General features: G+C 27.3%; 3 protein-coding genes across 4 annotated transcripts in view; 1 reads left to right on the top strand and 2 right to left on the bottom strand.

Annotated features, from left to right (window-relative positions):
* Nucleotides 1-810: 810 nt before the first annotated feature.
* Nucleotides 811-5,606, bottom strand: LOC105360158 (coiled-coil domain-containing protein 50). Its single transcript, XM_011496968.1, has 7 exons — nucleotides 5,158-5,606; nucleotides 4,127-4,189; nucleotides 3,892-4,009; nucleotides 3,420-3,597; nucleotides 2,294-2,645; nucleotides 1,671-1,967; nucleotides 811-919 (listed from the first exon to the last, which is right to left on the bottom strand). The coding sequence occupies exons 1-7, from the start codon at nucleotides 5,213-5,215 to the stop codon at nucleotides 843-845; spliced, it is 1,143 nt and encodes a 380-aa protein (XP_011495270.1). The 5' UTR covers nucleotides 5,216-5,606; the 3' UTR covers nucleotides 811-842.
* A 4,056-nt stretch (nucleotides 5,607-9,662) lies between these two features.
* Nucleotides 9,663-15,152, bottom strand: LOC105360157 (uncharacterized). 2 transcript variants are annotated; one of them, XM_011496965.1, is made up of 4 exons: nucleotides 14,587-15,152; nucleotides 14,409-14,507; nucleotides 10,855-11,123; nucleotides 9,663-10,317 (listed from the first exon to the last, which is right to left on the bottom strand). In XM_011496965.1, exons 1-4 carry the CDS (start codon nucleotides 14,615-14,617, stop codon nucleotides 9,802-9,804), a joined length of 915 nt encoding a protein of 304 aa, XP_011495267.1. In that variant the 5' UTR covers nucleotides 14,618-15,152; the 3' UTR covers nucleotides 9,663-9,801. The 2 variants fall into 2 exon arrangements, with proteins under 2 accessions (XP_011495267.1, XP_011495268.1); XM_011496966.1 differs by lacking the exons at nucleotides 14,409-14,507; nucleotides 14,587-15,152 and adding an exon at nucleotides 11,373-11,392.
* A 561-nt stretch (nucleotides 15,153-15,713) lies between these two features.
* Nucleotides 15,714-16,412, top strand: part of Scox (Synthesis of cytochrome c oxidase) — a 1,130-nt gene continuing 431 nt past the window's right edge. The window contains 2 exon segments of the mRNA XM_011497298.1: nucleotides 15,714-16,041; nucleotides 16,343-16,412. The exon segment at nucleotides 16,343-16,412 is cut by the window's right edge and continues 4 nt beyond it. Of these exon segments, the coding sequence (XP_011495600.1) occupies nucleotides 15,714-16,041; nucleotides 16,343-16,412 (398 nt within the window).

Genomic DNA, 16,412 nt, shown 5'->3' with positions numbered 1-16,412 from the left:
TGCATTATTTAAGAAAATTTTTGAATTTTAGTATTACATGTTCAAGTGCAAGGGTGAGAATATTTTTGGATTTAAAGTACAAGTAATTATAATATTTGTTAAATACCTAGAATGTAAGTTATCCTTAATAAGCGTTTTTGCACAATTACTTTTGGACATGTACAAACGTGTACCTGCTACTGTGCCTTAAAGCATTATATTTGTCAAAAAATGTAGAAAAATACCAAATAAATGCGTTTAATGGTATAGAAAGAATACTTTAGGTTTAAGGCATAAGAAGGCTATTTTCTGATTAAATATAAGATTAATGTTAAGTCGATAAAGGAAATTCGTATTAAAATGCTTGTACGCGATATTAAGTGTTAAATGATAAGTTGCATGTTTTTAATTCTGAATTTTCATCGATAACATTGAAATTTTAATTAGCGAGTTTGTACAATATTCTAATTTTGGGCAAAATTTCCAGCAAAATTCTTAATAGTCATAACGTACAGCATATCAAACTCGATATTGTTCTACGATTAAATAAATCAATTACATTTACAAGTATTTTATAGGCAGATCAACGATGACTTGACAGAAATTAATAACAATTTGTTGTAGCGATAATGATAATAGTTGAATCGATTCATTCGTTTAATTCACACCCGAGTTAAAGAATTCAAAATAATACACATTTGATTCTATATACAAAAGCTTCCTTCGATTAAAAAAAACTACTTAGAATATCAATCGCTGATAAATTTAATAAAGCAAAAAATATTTCCACCAGTAATGTAAAATCGAAAGTCGTTAATTAGATTAATCGTTATTAGATTTTTGTCGTTTTATTCGATTATTGTTCACTGCTGCCTGCAGCTGTCTTTAACACGACGTTTGTTCTTCTCATCTTGATTTTGTGACGGCGAATGCTGTTGCGCTAAAAAATTAATTTTCATCTTAATAATAATAATAACATTTACATTACCATTAACTTAATTCAATAATATTATTATATTAATTTTAATTTAATTAATATTAATTTAAATTAATATTTAATAAATTTCTTATTCTTTTTCTTCATCAAACTTTATATACTCAATTGGATATTTATGTTTAAATTTGTTTTTAAAACCATACTAACATCAATTTCCAACCGTACACCACAAATTTAATTATTTTTATATTATTTATTTTTTATTAATACATACGTATAATAAGCAGTTTTTATATTATAATGAGGAATTGTTCACTGTTCATAAATGTAAAAAAAGTAATCTCTCAAAACGTACACAATAAATAATCAGTATAGAAATTTTTTATTTATAAGTATATAAAATTGAAATGACATTGTAAAGTCTGCTTTTTCAATTGTAATTGCTTGGAAAAGATTGTTTAAAAAGTTAATTCACATTTTTCATCAAACGTAACGCTATCGTAATAATAAATTTGAATTATATTTTAATTAAATTAAATTCTTTAAGTGCTTTAATTCGAAAGTTGAATGCTTTATATTACTATTTTTTAATTTTTGACGACAATTCCATACTTTCGGCAAATATTTTCACATTCGTGTCACCAAAGTGACTTATAATGTTCATTGCCACCGTGTTAATTTGAATTGTGTTTTGACTTTTGAGGGACGTAAATTTGCGAATATGAATTGTGATTATTGTTATTACTATTCGTACCGAGATGATTTCGCCGTGTACCCGGCACAGGCATATAGCAGGAGGCGGTATCCTCCGTAGTGACTTCAGCATGTTGGGACGGTGAAGGGTACGTGGGACTGAGGCCATTGGAGCTTCCGCTAGAGCCGCCATTTGACGAGCTTGCATATGCATTTCCATTGTATGTTGGATCGATCATGGCGGCCACATTTCGGGACTGCGATTCCAACGCGGACTCCTCCGTATCGTCGGGATAGCTCCGGATCTCTTCAGGATCCGAGGGTTGCCTACTGTGCTGGCGTATTTGCCTTTGCTTCGCTACTTTTATGGACAAAGAGAATACAATGAGACCGTGGCACTTATTATCTATATAATTAACATAAAAAGCAGATATAAAATAATTTTATCCCGTTTATCATATATAGAGTTTATCAAACTCTTGATTTTTCAATTAATCGCGACTCAATTTCAATTACGGGTATGCGCTATACATAAAACATTTTTTCGCTTTTTGTCTTTGCAATCAAACTCCAAGCAAGTCTTAATTACTTTTTAATTTTCTATTTTAATTACTTTACTCAAAGTTATTCGCTGAAAGTTTAGTCGCACATCGTTTTATTAAAAATGATAAGGAAGAAACTAACGTAAAGCAGGCTTCAAGTCTAGATTATCGGGTCTCTGTGGCCTTTCTAAACTACCGCCAGTCGAGAGTTTTTCTTCTTCGAGTTGCTGTTGCTGTTGCTGTTGCTGTTGATGTTGTTGTTGTTGTTGTTGTTGTTGTTGTTGTTGTTGTTGGCGCTCCAACTTTTTCTGCCTGGCTCGCTCTCGCGCTCGTTTCGCCTTGGCTCGCTCTTTTTCTTGTAGCATTCGGGCTAACTCGGCATCTTGTGCCTCCATAGCAATTTTATGATCCAGCAGCAACTGCTCATCCATCACTGCACCATCTTGTGTGTCTGCACCTTCACCCTCTTCTTCTTGCAATTTTCTTGCCAATTCCTGACAAAGCAGACGAGTTGACTTTATATTTACATTAATACAATTTTAATTTATTCATTGTTCTTCTTTTGTGCGCATTAATTTTACAGACGAGTTATGTCGCATAATTTTCGTCATCACAATAAAATCGTTAACATTTTTTTTAACGTATTAAAAGCAATTACTCGCTTGGCTCACTATTAATTCATTAGCAGTAATCACTAATTGTTTGAAATAATATTCTTTGATTTACAAGACAGCATTGCGACGTTAATGAATAAGATTTTAAGTAATATAAACAAAAATTATTGTAAAAAATAAATTGAAGTCCATTAAAATTATTTATAATTGCTTGGAAACGCTTTAAAATATTAAACTTTATGGCTGAAGTTTTTAATTCGATGATTATTTCATATCCTTTTAGTAGTTTAGCCACTCGATTATTTCTTCATAAATTCTCGTGTCACTATCGCTTTACAATCATATATATATATATATATATATATATATATATATATAATACAAACTATCGTTCATTCATGAAAGTTTACATAAATTATTTAATTAATACTTCTATGAATATAAACATAGTAAAATGCTTTTAATTACAATTAATTCATTTGAAATAATTAATTAAAATTTCATTAGCCGTGATTTATTGTGATACATCATTGATAAGTCGTACAATGATTGAATCGAATGGTTATGCACTGATCTACATATCACTTTTGTAACATGTAATTTCTGTTAAAAATTTCAAATTTAGTTTCATAGAATGTCTAATGACGTTAGTACCTGGTCTTTTTCTTCTTGAATACGTCGCTGTATTTCACTTTCAGCTTCTAATCTAGCCGCTTCGTCGTCCAGGCGAAGCTGCAATCTCATTTGATCTCGTAATTCTCTCTCTTTCATTCGTTCCTCTCGTTCTAGCGAAAGTGCAATTTGTCTTGCAATCAGTTCATCTCTCTCTTCTCTTTTCATATAAAGTACAATTGATATTAATAATCGATCATTTCCAAGTTTATTTACAAATGTATGAGAGATTGTATTAACAAGAAAATTATACTTTGACAGATTAACAAAATATATTGTTTAATTTAAAAACTTTAGATTATTAAGTTTCATTTTGATATAATTGCATGATAAAGTGAAAAAAGAATTCACCGGAGTATAATTTATTATATTGGACTCTTTTATTGGATATAATATATTGGACTATATTAAATAAAAATAGAATACATGCACACGTATAATTGAAAGTACTAACTGCTCTTGTACGTAAGACTGGTATCTCAATTTCTCTATTTCTTGTTCGACTCGTGCTTTAGGAAGGTCTTCTCTCACCTGGGCATTTCGAACTTTATTGTGTGTATAATGCTCTTTAACTAAACCGCAAAATAAATTGAATTTCAGTAAAATTTTAAACGGTATAAATATTTGTAGAAAAATTGTAATAATAATATTTCATAATTATTAATGACCAACGAGCATGCGATACAAACTTTCTTCATCTTGAAGACGATAGGCCAATGCTCCATCTTCGTGTACCAACCACTCCCTGCATACTACACAAATAAAAATGAATCATTAATTAAGGACGTTACTCATATAATTGCCTCGATTAGAATACTTTTATTATAATAGATGAGTTATAACTTTCGAATATACTTGCAATATAATTTATTAACCAGAATATAAGTAAAAAATATTGTAAATATATAAAAATAAAATTTTCCATATGGTTTTTATATAAGATTAATAATGGTCTTAATAAACATGATTTCATTAATTTCATTTAATTCATTATTTAATTAATAAATAATTAAAACGAATTCATTAAAATAAGCGAATAAACAAACATTAATATCCATTTAGGATGACTTTTTTTTTATAAATAATAAAATGTTCAGACAAAAGGAATTATTATTTTATTATTATAAATTATTAAATTTATTATTATGTAAATAGTTGTGTAGGAGTAGAATAAGTTTATAATTGTTAAGATCATAATTTTCGTAATAACTTTTTTTAATATCAATACCGAAATCTAGCTTCTACAATTAATATTCCATTGTTGTTGTTTTCTTTTTCATTTTATTTTTTCTTCTTCAAATTGTCAAGCCAATAATTGCATCTATAATTTATTGCCTTAGCGTTATTATATTAGCATCATTAAAACATCCGACATTATTAAATTAGTAAATGAAAATAATGCCAAGGCAATGAAAGCCTTATGAATGGAAGGGAGCTCAAGTAGGATTTGTTAGCATAAAGACTACTTTCTAAAATCTAGATTAACTTTTTCTTTTACAACACAAACTACTACTTCCGCCATTGGCATTTAAAATAAGCCAAACATGCAATCGAGTGTTTAGTCGCAGAGTAATCGCGATTTTCAACAATTCAACGAATAAACCTGACGCGAGTCCGCGATGCAAATGTCACGTACGTGTATTGTACGAGACAAAGAGCCAAGAAGGAAAACAATCGGCAACCGCGATCAAACATGTTTAATAACATTAGCCTTACGCACCTTCGTTGACACGACCAGCTTTAGGCATCGAGTCCGAACCTAACACGGACTTGGCCATGTTCTTCTCCTGCCTGATCTGTCCAATTCCCTTCTTCTAGAGCACAACAAACAAAAAGAAAGACAATCCGTTTAAAAAAACAGGGGACACGGCCGGCGGCTGCTTGGCTTCGTCTTTGGGAACGCCAGGACAAAGGTAGCGGTTATGGGACACCACGTATCGCGTAGCTTTTATTTACATTCCGGTGGATTTCGCTCTCCGGATGTGGAATACTGACTCACTGGCGGCTGCTCGTACCTCCTAGTAAGCGAGTTAGTAAGCAGCCTCGCGCGTTGTTATTCTCCACCATCTTGAAATGCCAAAGTCTCGTGTGTATTGGTTTGCTTAACGTTTATAATGCGTGTGTGACACAAGCGCCTCTGTGTGCGTGCAATATAAAAAGAGGGTACTTCCTTTTCAACTCTCTGTCTTTGTCGCTTGCTCCCTCCCTCCCTCGTTCTCTCCTACACTTTTTCACGCACGCACGGTCTTTCTCTCGCTCACTCGCTCTTCGGCTTTTTCTCGTTTCATCCTTGAGTTAAGGCTGTTTATACACTTCATCTTGCATTTTTGTAATACCTCGTTCATGTTATTGGTCTGACCTTGGAAGATTTAGATTTAGTTGCGCGATGAATGATTTTAATAATCACGTTCGCTTCAATTTCTACATACTACGTTATTGTTATTAAAAACATTCACAAACTCATTAGCGCGCTCTTACGATACTATTCATCATACACTGACATACCCATACATAACAAATGCACTCTTACTATCTATTGTTATAAATATTGGCATCGCTATATAAAAGTTATATATAGCGACTCGTTAACTATTGAGTGAAATTAATTGAAATACACCTATGGATGTATCTCAATGGTTCGATGGATCCACATCATTTTTTAAAGTAAAAATAATTTATGCACACTTAAATAACACATTTCAACAGCTGGAAAGAGGCAGTGATTTGAATTTAATGGAATATCATCAATTTACGTGGTACAAAAAAATATTATTAATTAATTCATTAGACTACTTTCTCACTTTTATCATAAATCTTTTAAGTAATATGCAATATACATTATGTAATGAGATATTATTTGAAATTATTTCATTATTCTTACGGGAACAAATTTTTTTTAAATAATTGCTTCAATTTTATTTTAACTAGTTATAACAATTTTTATGCATGCGTGTGCTGTATTTGTGCGTATTGTGTTGTGTATACATATCTGTATTGTGCGTATCCAATATACAATGATTATCATATTGTGCAAAATTAAACACAAAATTACAGAATTTTTATTTCCACTGCACGAAATGCGATGAGAAAGTAATTTACCACGTTTTATAATCAAACTCTATAATATCGAGCTAACTTTTAATTAAAATAAATTATATGATTTACTAAAAAAGTACTATGTGGAGAAGCGGCATTACTTTCTCTCTCCCACTTTTCGGGTCATTTCTATTCAACTATTTTTCACACGAGTTTCATGGACACGACAAGCACACGTTTTCCCATTCTCTTATTTATCCTCTCTTTTATTTCTCATTTCATTATCTCCTGTGACATGTAAGGCACGTAAGAAGAATTTTAAAAACGCCCAACTTATCAGACTATCATTTCATTCTTTCTTTTTATTATTTTTCTTTTTTTTGTCGTGAACGTTCCCTTTTAATTTTATCTCCATTTTTCTTTGTATAATTCTTCTCTCTTAGTCATTCTTATGGCATATACTATATTTTTAACAATATCTATATAATTTATTAACAGAACTTTTTGAATTGGTTAATGTTTCAATTTAAATATGTTTCGGGTTGAATTTTACGATTGTCTGAAATTGAATATAATTGAATATAATTGAATATAATCATTCGCAGTAAAGTTGAATAACATACAATATAAAAGTTATGAAGAATTGAAAATAATTTCTCAAAGCAAATTTTATAGCCTATATTAATAATTTTGTTAACTCATTTATTAATTCCCTTTCTTTCCTTTACGTTTACATCAATAGTAATAAAATACCGTTACGTTAAAATGAATACAAAGCTTGGTTTTCATTTTTTAGTAAAATGAAAATTATCTTCCAAAATGGTTTGATCTAACTTCGATTGATCACTCCAACTATAATTTAATCATTTTCAAATTACTACCGTTAAGAAAAATAACTGAAATTTCTAAAATTATGTTTTATATTTGAAAAAGATATATACTACATCTTATTCTGCGTTACTATTTATGCTTAATGTTTAATTAATTGAGTCTTCCATCAAATAATACTATCATAATAATAAATACAACAAGTAGTTTGTGATTTATTGTAAATATTATCGCGATATGTATCGCAATACATCTCATTGTATTGAGAAAGTAGTTTTTTTTTTGTGTGTGTGCACTCACTACACAGAAATTTTGTAATATTTTGGCTCATTATATTTATATCAACAGTCGTTTATATGTCGCATAAATTTGATTAATAAAAATTATGTTAACATTCAACATTTAAGTAATTTTTCTCTGCTTAAATGCCATATTAAATACTTTGTTTAAATTCCTATTTATGCTTTCATTAATTACATAATATTTTCTTACGATTTATTATGTTTCTTATTTTTCAAGAAAATTTCTTAAAATTATTATTTATTATTTTGGTAACAATAAACGGATATGCTAACAATTTAAATAAATTATCATTGAATCGACCAACGAAATACTTTCGATATATAAATTAATAAGCGATGACATTAATAATGACTACGATAAGGATAACAACAACAACAACAACAACAACAACAACAACAACAATAATTTTCACTATTATTTATTTTACCATTTATTATTGGGAAATGAAAAGTCAATCCACTCAATGATATGAGAATGTCATTCGTCTTACTCTATTTTAACTTAATTTACCAGCGTTACTAATGTATGATATTATTTAATATAATATACAACATTTTCCTTATGCTCTTGTTAAACATTTATTTCAATTTTTTAAATTACAAATTTTCTTTGAAAAACTGCACTTTTATAAGTTATACTTGAGTACACACTAACGATATTGTTTCACTATAAGATAAAAAATAAAACATTTATTAATTGAATAATAATAATTAATTTTCATAAATATCAAATATTGGCTTTGCTTTGCTTCAATATTTACTTTTGATTTTATGACCAAAGAATTATAGAAATTAACATTGTTAAATTTTCAGTCTTATCGTACTTCGATTAGAACTCATTAGTGATTGTAACATTAGTTTTCTTTTCGTTTATTAGTCTTCGCAAATTCTACTGTTTTTCTGAGTTTTACAATTTTTTCTTACATAAAAATGCGTAGAAAATAAAAATATCCTAAATAAAAGTAATTTTGCTTGTAATTTACTTGATTTTGACATATAATATAAACAGCTAAATACAAGGCACTTTGCTTAAGACTATTTTAGCATTTTGAAATTTAAACATATAATTACTTAAATATAATAATTATAAATAATATATGAGTAGGTTGAAATCATTATAATTATGTTTATATTTCAATTTTATACCGAGCCACTATTTTAATTTAACATTTATTATTTCGATTCTTTAAACTAATTTAATAATGGATATATCTTAAATTCAATCGATAAATTAAATTAGAAAATTAAAATATGATAGTTTGAGTTAATATTATGAAATAATTATTTGAATAAACATAAGCGTAAGCAATTAATAATAGATATGTTGTACTTGATTAACTTTCACATAAAATAACATGCTTTTTATATGTCGAAATTCTATATTGTAAAAGTAATGAAAAAAAAAATTAATAAATAAGTCATGAGAATGATGAAATATTTAAGTTACGTAGTATTATTATCTTGGATATCATATGTATTATGATAGAAAAAAAATTATATCAAATGTTCAATAGTTAATTATTAATGACACTATTTTATGATTGGCCTTCCGAGTTATCCAATATTTTTCTAGCTCTCAGATTATAAAACTAAATAGAAAAGTAAAAACAAAAATTTGTCCCTCTAATGAAATTAACGAATACTAGTAATATATGTCTCGATATACGTGTTTAATCGTCTCGTATAACATTAAAGTTTTATTATTCGTTTACTGTACTTATTCGTTTAGTACATTTGTATACATTCAAAATAACCTACGAATTTTAAAGAAAATTTCATTAAACTAAGATTGTATTAAAAGACTATTTAATGCAGTAATGATGAAATAACGTATAGTAACTCTTACACGTAATGCACTATCGAAATGATAAAGCCTAGGCGTAAAAAACGTTATTTTAGTATTAGTCTTCTTTTTTTTTTTTTTTTTTTTTTTTTTTTTTTTTTTTGTACAGTTTGATTATAAATCAATGTATTTCTAATTAATAAATATAACTGTCTAATTAAATCGAGCTATTTCTTATAAATAAGTATGTATAGATAGAATACGGCTATCGGCAAAGCTCTGACATACCAATAAAAAATGCATTACTTTTAAATAGGGATAATCAATGTATGCGATAGCAGCTATACAAATATCGCAAAATTTTAAAGTATTTTTATATCTCCATATAATAAACCAATCAGATTTAATTGAGAATTTATAATTGTCTCTGCTGTAGGCGTTTAAAGTCCTCCTCGTCGACGGCATAAGTGAATAAAACATTGGCCATAATGTTGATGTCAATCGGACTCATTTCAATGAGACTGGCAAGTCTTGTCGCAAGGCTCTCAACAACCTTACGCTTCAGGTGGAAGAAGAAATTCGAGCAAACGACGACGGCCGCTCCGATGAAAGGGGCACTTGCCTCGAGAGCTAGAAAGTCTCTGCAGACACGCTTGCTTTTGTCGTATTCGCAGCCACGGGCCATGAGGTGCAGCTGCCGGAACACTTCTTCGTGGCGTAGATAAGCAATGTCCAGAAGATTGATGCAGGTGTCGCGGATAAGGTGCTTCGACGAGAGCTCCGCGAATGCCAAGAAGATTTCCACCGCGTGAATGGGCAGGCAGAGGGGTAGGCGAAAATCCAGACTCTTAAGGATACGTAGTTCACAAGAGGAGATACTTGATTTGCTGTAGTCTCGCTCCGGGTCAATGGACTGCAGCAGGTCTTGAATCTGTGATGTATTACATAACAATTGTTCTCTCTCTCTCTCTCTCTCTCTCTCTCTCTCTCTCTCTCTCTCTCTCTATCTATCTATCTATCTTTAAACAAATTTATTTATATATATATATATATATATACTATACAATTTTAAGGAACGATTTTAAGGACAATTGAGATATTATCATTTTCAAGCGAATTTCCTTTGTATTTTTTTGTATTTGCTTTGTATTTGAATTTCACTATGCGTATACCTACATAGATATGCATGTTTTTTTTCCCTAACATATTTCGTTCTAACATAAGCAGCTTTTATTAATAACAATACGTTTAATTTATCGCTTCTTTATAAATTAATAATTAACAAATGGATTTATTCTATTGTTTTCATTTACATTAGATGCAAGTCTTTGCTTGTCAGCTTTTATTCGTGACAGTCAGGTAGGTGATAAGTATAACATTTATAATAAATCCAACTGTACTTAAATTAATATGACTATGTTAATCTGACGGTGTTAAATTATTTTTATGATTTTATAATAATTTGCACCTGTGAGATACCAAGACCTGTCTTGTAAAGGTCAACTTTGCTGGCAATCTGCAAACAAGAAGCCAGCACAAGCTTCATTTGACAAGACATTTTATCGTACAGTTGACGCATCGTGCTCTCTGTCACTTCTGAACAGCTTGAAATTAATTCCCAGAAGAGGCAGCTCATGTACTTATCGAGGAGATGAACCGCTAGATACTTGGCATATGGCTCGATATGGAAGCTATTGCTTATGATAAATATAGCTCGCACCATTTCCACCTGTACTCCTTAAAAAAAATCGTAATTGTTCAAAGTATTTAATATTCTTATCGAATAATTATGTAAAATGAAAAAAAAAAAAAAAAATGTTTGTCACTATATGCAGTCTTTAACGTTAATTTTTTAACTTTCGAGAAATCCTTAAGATAATGCAGAGTTTTGCTAATTGTTGAAAAAGTGAAATTATTATATAATAAACGTCCAAATGTTTTCTTTTTTTTTTCTTTTCTTTTTTTTTTTACTGAATAAAAATACACCGTAGCTTTAATAGTAATTTAAAATAATTATTATATAAGTTCTCCATGTGTGATGCAACTATAAAGGAAATATGAAATGAACTTCTATTTTTTATCAATAGCAATAAGAATAGTGACTAGTGTATCAAAAAATTGTTGATAAAATTACTAATATAATATCATGCCAGATTAATACATTCTATTCCAAATAAAATTGGTATCTTTAAGATTATGAAATTTTAAATAAATATTAAGTTACGGAAATTACAATATTGATAATTTCTTAGAATAATCAGAAAGACAAAACGATTGCGAGCAAAGAATTAATGATCACTTTTGCACATTCTTTCATCGATTTTTGTAACAATCTATATTATTTTTTAAACAATATTATTTAATCTATACACATCATTTTTAATCTATCTATTTTCTAAATATAAACTTTATTAAAGCTTAACTCAAGTAATTCAAGTCTCTCGGAAACTAACACGAAAATTATATAGGATAAGGAATAGTTAAAAATTACATAAAATGGTTGTAAATTAGAAGAAATATTAACAACATTTTTTTTCCTATAATGATAAAGACTGAAATCTTCTTTCTTTAAAGCGAAGTTCTGTACAATTTTTACTGTGATAAATCCATAAATCCACAAATCCAATCAGCAAATATCTGAAAAAATAACAACGTTGAAACCCTCAACAAAAAATAGTTTACTACACGGTTGAGTACAGATTTTGCTATATAAATATACAAAAAAAAAAATCATAGACAGTCGTTTGTTGTCTATTAAACAGAATTTTATAAAAATGAAAGAGCTTTAAGTTATTTAAAAAGAATGTCTTTATTTTTAATAAATATTTACGGAACAATTGATCGAACCTAAATGTAAATACTGACAGAAGCCTTGATAAGTAGTTAAATTAAATATAAAAAATGTAAGTAAAGCTAAAATAAAATTTTATGAAATTATATTATATTCTATAGATATATCAAATATATAATATATTAGCATCTATCAAAGTAGAATTTGTAGAAAAAGATGCTGTAATACATTGAGAAATAAAATTCTTTATCTAGAGAAATGCATATTATAACAAAAGTATTTTTTCTATCCTAAAAATGAGCATAAATTTGGTAAGAAGAATTTTTTTTTTTTTAATTTAAGATTTCTTAAAAACTTTAAAGATTATAAAATATTCATAAGCTCTATCACGTTTATGTGATATACAATAGTATTAATCAAATTGATACGTATGTATTTTAATATGGATAATACTATGGCAATGCCTAACTTAATGGAAATATACTTTAATTCTATTAATTTTGTTATTAAATAATGACTTTCTTTCAAAATTATGCATTATAAATTAATAATTTTCTTTAAGAAAAGAGTATGATAAAAGTTATATATTCAATAATATAATATTTCACTAAAATTGACAATATATGTAAAAATATACTATTCAATTTTTTTTAACGATAACAATATTTTGATTTGGCGCTTTTTCAATTATTTCTTTCGTCATTTATATTTCTATACTTTCATCATTTTTATCATTTATCTCCATGAAAATATTTGTATGTATGTATTATTTTCATTTCATTATTTCGTTTGTGCTAATTTATATTATATTTCTTACTGTCTTTTTTTAATAGTCAATTTTAATAATTTCAATTTGAAATTATCCTAATATACTTATCTTTTATATATATATATATATATATATATATATATATTATATTTTAATACTTTATTGATTATATGAGGATTTAATAATTTTTGAACTTTAGACACAGGATTAAGATTAAGATCAATAAAACAAGAGTGCGAAGTATCGACAATATTTTACATAAATTTATTTAGACATTTTTAACGTTTTAATTTTTTCAATTTTTCATCAACAATATAAGATTGTACATAGCCACAAGCACATGTGTTGTATTTATTTATTTATTTTTTTTTTTTCATTCTAAAATGCTATTATTTGCCATTTAACAAAGTAATAAAAGGACTTTGACTATTTTGCTTATTATTATTAACGGAATACACAGTAAAAAGAGTCGAGCATTATAAAAGATTGGAGTGTGTGCATAAAAGCTAATATAAAATATTCACTTATATTCATATTTATGTAAATTTTAATATTTCAACGTACTATTATACTTATATTAATAAGAAGTAAATTAAATAGATATTTAGTATTTCTTTATTAAGAATTTCGTAACTTTAAGATTATTTTAAGAGTTATGTGAATATATTTTTAATATTATCAATATTAACATTAATCATATATTATTTAATTATTTATATAATTTAATATAGCAATGTAATGTGAATAATTTAAAAGTTAAAGCAATACATTATCATTTTAATTATGTGTGATATTTTTTTAAAAATTATTTTATATATTCGTTTTAATATTATGATAATTAAATTATTATGATTTCTCTATTGCAAATAGAAGCATACATGCTCCATACTTTACGAAAATATAAGCGTACGTCTATATAAAACATATAAATTTTAGTGAGAATTTATGAAAATGGATCAGATAAATCCAAATACATTTGAATGTGTTTAAAACAGTTATTAGCGCATAATTTAAAGAATGTTGAGAAAATATTGTGAAACGAAGCAAAAATGTATGAAACGAATCGAATAATAATAATTCAGACCGTTTAATTAAACTAAATATTTTGTAATGTCGTATCCGAATAAAAGATATTAATTATTTAGATAGATTTATACGATAGTATTCGTATTAGTTCAAAAAAATTCTTAAAATCCTTAAAATAGTTTACCACGAACTAATTTAATAAATTAATAAATTAATCATAATGAGTTCGTTATACCTTTATAGCTGTATTTACACATGTATTTGCTAATATGCATATATATATATATATGTACGCATGAATTTAATATATATATATATATATATATATATATATATATGCAATATATGTACGCATGAATTTATGTATACACACTTGTCGACGTAAATTCATCAATACATACGCAATTCTGTAAGTAAGATATAGTTGAGAATTAACCTGAATAAGGAATACAAAATTCATTCCCATTAGAAATCAATTGATGTTCGGCATTGTAACTCTCGCGGATATACTTCAACCAATCCTGCAAATATGGTCCTATACAAGTATTAGAAATTATTTATTCAAATAAAAACATCACACACGGAATAATTTAAACAAACTATTTAAATCTTACCTATATATGAATTGTCTAAATTCATCGCCATTTTAATAATGCCCTGATTTTACAATAATAAACAAGATACGATGATAGGGAAATTATTCGGATACTTATTAATCCACAAATATGCTTCAAGCTCATCTGATATAAGTAATTACAACTAGCTAAATCTCATTGCGCTCTTCTGAGTAATAATGGAAGCACATTTAAAAATACTTTCACTGTTATACGCAAGATGTCTCGTGGAAGCTTAAAATATTTTTTACGATAAAAATTACAAGCAGACATTTTTCGTTTATTAGTATATTTCACCGAGTATTCAATATCTTATTAGTGAATATCGTTCCGCTGATTATCCGAGTGTAGAATTAACTTTATTATTCCATTAAAAGAGTTATTAATAACGCAGAAGTCCTTCATAAGTTGGCGAAATTATAAAAATCATGTTTTTAAATTAACGAATTTGCCGACTAACCTTTATAAGCGATTGAAAAAATAGCGAAACATAATTAACCATGACTATGATCAATTATATTTTCCGTACTTTAAGACGGAAGCCGAATAATAAAAGAATTTTAGCAATTCAAGTAAATACTAAATTACTTTTTAATTATGATTATTTGGTCGAGCAATAGTTTCGGTATATTCTCTGTATTTCAAAATTACTCCGATCTTACCATTAAATATTGAATGAACGTTTTCGAATCACAAAATGTATAATGTATATTGTATAATGTATAATTAATGTTGTTAAAATCATTTTAATCATTGTGAATGTGTCTAATACAATTTTTAAGGTTACATTAGTAATTATCATTATTAGTAAAATGATTTTTTTATTTATTCCTTATTATATTTGTATTATAATTACATTTTAATTACCACGACCATCGCTTATAGATGTTTTCCTTTTTATTTTATTTTTTAATAATTAACTTGAATATTTAATATTAATATTTATGTCAAGTAAGTTTAATAAATTAGATTTTCTCAATAAACATTCGTAAAATGTTTATGTAACGTAATTCATATTCAACAATGGTATATTTATAGATATTAATGCGCCTACAAATAAAATAACCCATAGTTTTTGGTTTCAGAATCAATATATACACACAGGCCCACGATTCGATAAATATTTTATGGAATCAGCAAAAGAAAGCGAACAATCCACAAGATCTCCTATTAGTTGGAAAATTTTGGGATTTACAGCTGTTTTAAGTGGTTCACTTTTGTTATATACGCGGTATTTAAAATCATTGAAAAATCAACGTTTAGAGAAAGAACGCAAACGTCAAATTGGTAAAGCTAGTATCGGAGGAACTTTTGAATTATTGAATTCTGAAGGGAAATTAGTAAAATCTGAAGATTTTCTGGGCAAGTGGTTATTGATTTATTTTGGTTTTACTCATTGTCCAGATATATGTCCAGATGAAATTGAAAAAATGTCATTAGTCGTTGAAGAGCTTGGTAAGACCTGATGTTTTTCAGTTAATATTAAAAATTTTTTTTATAACATTGACACGAATAATTAATAAATAATAAATGTAAATAAATAAATAAAATATATGTATGTAAGTTTATAAAATTAATAACAGCATTTAATTGCCACAAAGTAACATGGTATTAAAATATTGCATGAATTAAAAGATCATAGAATATTGTTTATTTATTATATTATTTATTATATTTATTATATACACTAAACAATGAATTTTAATTAACGTTCTGCAAATAAAAATAAAGTACACATAGAGCTTACATTTTTCAGAAAATAAAAATATTGTATTAGCTCAACCTCTATTTATAACTGTTGATCCTAGTAGAGATACTCCAGAAGT

The sequence above is a fragment of the Ceratosolen solmsi genome, unplaced genomic scaffold (assembly GCF_000503995.2).
Source record: "Ceratosolen solmsi marchali unplaced genomic scaffold, CerSol_1.0 scaffold13, whole genome shotgun sequence".
Classification (NCBI taxonomy): Eukaryota; Metazoa; Arthropoda; class Insecta; order Hymenoptera; family Agaonidae; genus Ceratosolen; species Ceratosolen solmsi.
This window is presented reverse-complemented; position numbering and strand designations above follow the sequence as displayed.